Source organism: Dendrobates tinctorius, unplaced genomic scaffold (assembly GCF_039654945.1).
Source record: "Dendrobates tinctorius isolate UK_male_01 unplaced genomic scaffold, ASM3965494v1 ptg000003l, whole genome shotgun sequence".
NCBI classification, from domain to species: domain Eukaryota; kingdom Metazoa; phylum Chordata; class Amphibia; order Anura; family Dendrobatidae; genus Dendrobates; species Dendrobates tinctorius.
Window position 1 is genome coordinate 57872817 of NW_027361671.1, and position 7813 is coordinate 57880629.

At 43.1% G+C, this 7813-nt stretch overlaps 1 protein-coding gene across 1 annotated transcript; it reads left to right on the forward strand.

The window, feature by feature from the left end:
* Positions 1-1877: 1877 nt before the first annotated feature.
* LOC141080549 (uncharacterized) lies at positions 1878-6994 on the forward strand. The gene is made up of 2 exons (XM_073565829.1): positions 1878-5783; positions 6508-6994. The coding sequence occupies exon 1, from the start codon at positions 1878-1880 to the stop codon at positions 3624-3626; it is 1749 nt and encodes a 582-aa protein (XP_073421930.1). The 3' UTR covers positions 3627-5783; positions 6508-6994.
* The last annotated feature ends 819 nt before the right edge of the window (positions 6995-7813 follow it).

Genomic DNA, 7813 nt, shown 5'->3' on the forward strand with positions numbered 1-7813 from the left:
CAAATTCCCTGAAGAGGAGATACCCATTTGAGGAAGAGGCATCCTCATCCTGGGATAGGGCCCCCAAAATTGATGTGGCGATATCAAAGGTCGCCAGAAAATCGTCCCTACCCTTTGAGGACTTGGGGTTTCTAAAAGAGCCACTGGACCGAAAGGCGGATAGTTGCCTTAAGGCAGCCTGGGAAACCTCGGCTGGCGCACTAAGACCCGCCATCGCAGCCACTTGTGTGGCTAGGTCCTTAAAGATATGGACAGACAACTTGGAGGATCAATTGGAACAAGGGGTTCCCAGAGAGACGATTCTGGAATCATTGCCGGCTATTAGGGCAGCGGCGAACTTTCTCGCAGAGGCATCAGCAGATTCGGCCAGACTAGCCTCAAAATCAGCAGCCTTAACCAATGTAGGACGGCGGGCGGTATGGCTCAAATGCTGGCCGGGGGACACCCAGGCGAAAATTAAACTTTGCTCTCTACCATGTGAAGGAAATTTCTTGTTCGGCCCGGCATTGGATGAAGTGCTGGAGAAAGCGAGTGATACCAAAAAGAATTTTCCGAAACAACCATTTCAGGCCTTTCGGCGCTCCTTTCAGAGGGGCCGAAAGTTCAGGAGACAACAATTTAAAGATCGTGACAGGAGCAATTCCGACAGACGATACAGAGGAGGGAGAGGCTTCTATTTCAGTAAGCCCCCGAGAGAAGCCAAAAAACCCACCCAGTGACGGTCCTTCTCAGGTGGGGGGAAGGCTCTCTCACTTCCTCCCAGCCTGGGAAAGGATCTCATCCAGCACCTGGATCCGACAGATAGTAGGGTCAGGTCTGGAGTTAAAATTCCACCATTGGCCACCACAAAAATTCATTCAAACTCCGGTACAATCATCTCAGGAAAGACAAAAGAGTTTGGAAGAGGAGGTATTATCGCTTGTACAAAAACTCGTACTGGAAGAAGTTCCAGAAAAAGAAAAGAAGAAAGGCTTTTACTCCCCCCTGTTTCTGATAAAGAAACCAGACGATTCCTGGAGGATGATTGTAAACCTGAAAGGCCTCAACAAGTATCTAGTAGTCCCATCATTCAAGATGGAGACAATAAGATCTACAGTAAAACTCCTCTTCCCTCGGTGTTACATGGCGGTCCTGGATCTCAAGGACGCTTACTATCATGTCCCGATTCGGCAGCAAGACCGCAAATATCTCAGGGTGGCAGTCCAGATAAACTCTCAGTGGCATCATTTTCAATACAAGGCTCTGCCCTTTGGGGTAGCAACAGCCCCCCGGGTCTTTACGAAGTTAATTGCGGAGGTCACGGCACATCTCAGAGAAAAAGATGCTCTAGTAATACCATATCTGGACGACTTCTTGATAGTGGGGAAAGATTTCGCTCACTGTCAGGAACAAGTCAAGACAGTGATAGAGACTCTTCAGACTCTGGGTTGGCAACTGAACTTCAAAAAATCCAGGTTGGAGCCAACGATGGTCCAGAATTTTTTGGGCCTAACAATAGACTCGGTAATACAGGAGTGTCGCCTCCCAGAGGAAAAAGAAGAGAAAATCAAAAACCTAATCAGAACAACATTAGGAAAGCCAACAATGACTCTGAGGAAAGCCATGTCAGTGCTGGGGTCCCTAACCTCCTGCATACCAGCGATAAAATGGGCACAATTTCACGCAAGGGAACTTCAGTGGTGTGTGTTACAAAGCGATCTGACGCTTCAGGGGCAGTTAGAACAGAAGCTCACCATCCCGGATCCTGTACTCCAGTCGCTAAAATGGTGGTTACAGATAGAGGCCGCTCCGAGGGGAGTACCCTGGACATATGCAGCCTCCAGAGTAGTCACGACAGATGCCAGTCCCTGGGAGTGGGGAGCCCATCTAGACACCCTATGGCTCCAAGATACTTGGGCTCAGGGGGAAAAAGATCTATCCTCAAACAAGTGGGAACTGCTAGCCATCGAAAGAGCGCTGGAAGGATTACTGATACACCTGAGAGGACATCATGTGAAAGTCCTATCAGACAATCGTACAGCGGTTGCATACGTGAACCATCAAGGGGGCACTCGTTCTCGGTCATTGATGGAAATAGCAAAAAGAATCCTGACTCTGGCGGAACATCAGTTCCTTTCATTATCGGCCCTGCATATCCGAGGCGCGGACAACCTGAGGGCGGACTTTCTGAGCAGGAACCACTTAAAGCAAGGAGAATGGTGCCTAAAAGAGTCCATTTTTCAGCAAATTGTGCAGAGGTGGGGAAAACCCATAATAGATCTCTTCGCCTCAAAAACCAACAGAAAAGTTCAAAAATTCTGCTCCCTAAGACCAGCAGACATGCCACTGGCGGTAGACGCCTTCAGAATAAAATGGACATCAGGTCTCCTGTACGCATTCCCTCCGATATGCCTCATTCCATTAGTCCTGAAAAAGATCAGGGAGGACCAAGCCAGAGTAATTATGATAGCTCCCTTTTGGCCAAAAAGGCCGTGGTTCTATTGGCTGAGAGTAATGTCAGTGACAGACCCATGGGTGCTCCCAGAGGATCACGACCTCCTAACACAGGGTCCCTTCAATCATCCTCCGAATTCCAGGCTGCATTTGACAGCCTGGAATTTGAAAGGTCACTATTAGAAAAGAAAGGGTTTTCAGCGAGATTGATTTCCACCTTAATCAGCAGCAGAAAACCAGTGACTACAAAAATATATGGGAGGATATGGAGGAAGTTCTTATCCACCTCAGGCCCAATACAGGAAGGGGAAGTACCGGTAAGGGCAGTGCTAGAGTTTCTGCAAAGGGGCTTAGACTTGGGCTTAGCGGTCAGCACCCTGAAAGTACACGTTTCAGCCCTGGCAGCATTATTCAACTATGACCTGGCAAGCGATAGATGGGTCGCCAGATTTATCCGGGCCTGTACTAGAGCTGACTCTGTCCCATCGCCTAAACCTCCTCCCTGGGATCTAAATTTAGTCCTATCATCCCTAACGGAAAGTCCATTTGAACCAATAGACGCAATATCAGACAAAGTGTTAACCTTAAAAACAGCCTTATTATTGGCACTCACATCGGCACGTAGGGTTGGGGACTTACACGCACTATCAGCAGACCCACCATACACTCAGGTTATGGATGATAGAGTCGTGCTAAGATTAGACCCAGCATACCTCCCTAAGGTAGTGTCGAAATTTCACAGAGCTCAGGAAATAATCTTGCCATCCTTCTGTCCTAACCCTGGTAACAAAAAGGAAGAGAGGTTACATTGTCTAGACGTTAGGAGATGTATCCTACAGTATTTAGAGGTGACAAAACCATGGAGGAAACAGAGGGCCTTGTTTATCTCATACCAGGGGGCAAGGAAAGGCCTTAAAGCCTCTAAGCAAACTATAGCTAGATGGGTGAGAGAGGCCATCATACTAGCATATAGTAGTGCAGGCAGGGCTGTTCCAGAGGGCCTAAAAGCCCACTCCACGAGAGCCATGGCAACATCCTGGGCGGAGAGAGCGGACGCCTCCATCGACCAAATATGTAAGGCGGCCACTTGGTCCTCTCCATCTACCTTTTTCAGACATTACAGATTAGACCTATCTGCTACCTCTGATCTCACATTTGGGAGAAGAGTGTTACAGGCAGTGATCCCCCCCTAAAGAGAATACAAATCTCTGTAACTCTCTCGTGGTGCCGTCATGTACCATGGGAAAACACGGGTATTACATACCTGGTAATGTGTTTTTCCAGGGGACATGACGGCACCCTTATATTCCCGCCCTATTTGATCACGTCATTAGTTGGGTGTTTTTTGTTAGTATTATACACTCCCTTGGTGTGGGAAATTTAGCAGTGTAAAATAGGTATTATTTATGTGTGCATTAACTGGCGGAGTTCCTCTTGTGCTCTGTAAAACAACTGATGCGGAGAGAGGAGCCGCCCCCTTTTATCTTGAAGGTTTCCTGTCCTCGTAGGGCGGATCCCCTCTCTCGTGGTGCCGTCATGTCCCCTGGAAAAACACATTACCAGGTATGTAATACCCGTGTTTTCAGCTCAGACCTAGCTTCTCATTTAGTTCAATGTGCATCCTGTGCATGTAAGGGTGTGACCGCCCTGTTTCTGAGCTGGGAAATCCATCCTGTCTTGCCTATGCTTTACTCGTGGTTCAGTCCCTCAGTCCTTGTTCACATTTACATCACTTGACAAGTGGAAAGGTTTTAAATACAAGAGTTAGGACTGTCCCACAAGGGTTGCCGTGATGTGGCAGGATGGCTTGTACATTCTTTTGATCAAAATTATGTTTACTAAATACCCTTATTATTATTATTATTATTACTACCTTCATGCAATTTTTGCAATTTATTTTTTACTTTTTTATTTTAGGATATTTGTTTTTTTGTTTTTGTTTTCTCTGTGTAAAGGTCATGTGTTTCTATGCATTTACATTTTGCATACACATTAATTTACTTTCTCAGCTCAGACCTAGTTTCTCATTTAGTTCAATGTGCATCCTGTGCATGTAAGGGTGTGACCGTCCTGTTTCTGAGCTGGGAAATCCATCCTGTCTGGCCTCTGCTTTTACTGGTGGTTCAGTCCCTCAGTCCTTGTTCATGTGTTTATATGCATTTACATTTTGCATACACATTAATTTACTTTTTCAGCTCAGACCTAGCTTCTCATTTAGTTCAATGTGCATCCTGTGCATGTAAGGGTGTGACCGCCCTGTTTCTGAGCTGGGAAATCCATCCTGTCTTGCCTATGCTTTACTCGTGGTTCAGTCCCTCAGTCCTTGTTCACATTTACGTCACTTGACAAGTGGAAAGGTTTTAAATACAAGAATTAGGACAGTCCCACAAGGGTTGCCGTGACGTGGCGGGATGGCTTGTACATTCTTTTGATCAAAATTATGTTTATTATTATTACTACCTTCATGCAATTTTTGCAATTTTATTTTTTACTTTAGGATATTTGTTTTTTGGTTTTCTCTGTGTAAAGGTCATGTGTTTATATGCATTTACATTTTGCATGCACATTAATTTCTCACATTTCCTTATCAAGCTAATACTCATTACACTAATAGAGCAGTGGAGAAGGGGGTCCTAAAGAAGTGTTTTGTGTGTACAGAAGTAATATCAGCCTCTCATGTCAGCCGCTAATATAAACTTTATAATGATTATTTTAAAGGCGTTATTTGGACAAAATGTAATGTTAACTGGGAGTTTGTATTTGCCCCTAAAAACTAAAGCAAGGCTACACATTTGTTGTCATGGCCTGGGTACATCCAGCACCAGATGTTATACCATCACCAGCCATGATACCACCACAACTGGACAACGGAGTTATACTGGCACCAGAAGAAAAGTTCGCGTTATCAATTACAGTGTGCTCTTCCACAAGGTGTGCACATACTTTAAATGCTCCCATACACATTACACTAAAATCTATGAACCCACCATTATCGACAGGTTTGTCTGTCAGTGTAATGTGTATGGATCCCGGACTGTTGGCCCTTTTGTTCTCCCTGAGATAAGTTGCTCCTTTAGGAATATCTGACAGTTCACTCTCATAGTAACACAAAAGCGCTAACGCGTGTGGTGGGCTTAATTGTAAATTGGAAGTACTCTACTCATTGTACAAATGTTACTAAGGGGATATAGATATCATTCCTATGTTCATTGAATTCATTAATATAAATCAATTTAATTTAAATTTCACTTATTCTTTTAATTCTCATAGCATTTGCTTTTTGGATCTCTGTTTATCTGGAAAACTGCATCAGTGCATCTCTACATCTACCCATAGGAAAAAAACTGCAGGTAATACCGTCATGCATGCTCGCAGCTATCACCCAGTGCATAATATCAAAGCCATTCCAGTGGGTGAACTAACCCGTGCCAAAAGAAATTGTAGTGAAGAGGATAGTTTTAAACATTAATTTTTTTCCATAAAAAATCGTTTGAATAAACGTGGTTATCCAAATTGGACTATCCAAAGAGCTGCACATATCGTTAACAGTAAAACTAGGGATAATCTCATTAAACCTAATACAAATGTCCAACGGAATAAAGACTGTCCCATCTTGGTACTCACATGTAGCCCATATTTTAACCAAATCCGCAACATAATTAATAAGAATTTACATTTACTACGCAATGATAATGTTATGAATGAATTATTGAAGGATGGCGTAAGAATTGTGTCTAGAAGAGCACTAACATTGGGTAATAATTTATCACCCAGTTTATATTGCATGTAAAAAGCGCAAATCTGAAACCAGCCTAAGACTTGTCATTTCTCGTCTAAACCTCTATCCTTCTCTGACTCTACAAATAATAATGTGTATAAAATTAAAGAATTCTTAAACTGTAACTCAAATTATGTGATTTATGTTGCTGAGTGTACTAAATGTAGTTTAAAATATGTGGGTTCCACCATTCGCAAATTGAAGGACAGAATACGTGAGCACCTACATGATATTGTGCAACCCACTAACAGAAATGTCTCTAATCTATCGAAACATTTTATTTCTGTCCATAATAGGGACCTATCTAGCATGAAAATTTATGCAGTTGAACGAAGCAAAAGAAACATACGAGGTGGAGATAGAGAGAGATTTTTACGAAATCGAGAAGCATGCTGGATTTATGTACTTGATACACGTGTACCTTTGGGCTTGAATTTGAGATAAGAATTTATGCTGCACTATTGAACTCTTTTTTGTTTTTATATTTCTTTATTCTTGTATTTTTTTGTATATATTCTTTTTTGTTATTTTTTGTCTCTTATATTTGTAGTATATAATTTGCATTGTTGATTGATTAATTTTGATCACTTGTGTATTGATTATATATATATTGCTCAGCTGACACTTTGAGGTTACTCTGAGTCTAAGAGCAGATCATGCTCGAAACGCGTACAGAGCCTCTCTGAACTATCCCCATGCGGTAATCCCCCGGGTATACCAATTTTTTGATCACAAGCAGCCTTGTATTCATTTTTTTAATGGTATTAAATAAATTCTTCGAATTTTGCCTCTTGGAGCTGGACTTTTCTTTCTTTGGAGTACTATAAAGACATTTTGGCAGCGACGTGTCCGTGCTCAGAGGTATTCAAGGTTAATAATAATAATAATAAATTTTATTTCTATAGCGCCGACATATTCCGCAGCACTTTACATTTCGGAGGGGATTTGTACAGACAATGGACATTACAGCATAACAATAATCACATAGATTATAACAAATACCAAGAGGAATGAGGGCCCTGCTCGCAAGCTTACAATCTATGAGGAAAAAAAGGGAGACACGAAAGGTGGGTGGTAACAGCTGCCCTGATTGTATGGACCAACCATAATGTTAAGTGTGTATCAGTAAAGACACAGAGGGCTAATGGATGCATAAAGCATGTGGGAACATGATGTGGGGAACCTGGTTATGGTAAAACTTTTGGCTGTGCCACACAGGGATAGATTAGGTTGATATGTTGAGGCGATAGGCCAGTCTGAATAAATGCGTTTTCAGGGCACACTTAAAATTGTGGGGATTGGGGACTAATCGTATTGACCTGGGAAGTGCATTCCAAAGAATTGGCGCAGCACGTGTACAGTCTTGGAGACGGGAGTGGGAGGTTCTGATTATTGAGGATGCTAACCTCAGGTCATCAGCAGAATGGAGGGCACGGGTAGGGTGGTATACTGAAACAAGGGAGGAGATGTAGGGTGGTGCTGAGCCATGGAGGGCTTTGTGGGTGAGGGTAATAAGTTTATACTGAATTCTGGAGTGGATGGGTAGCCAGTGTAATGACTGGCACAAGGTAGAGGCATCGGTGTAACGATTGGTGAGGAATA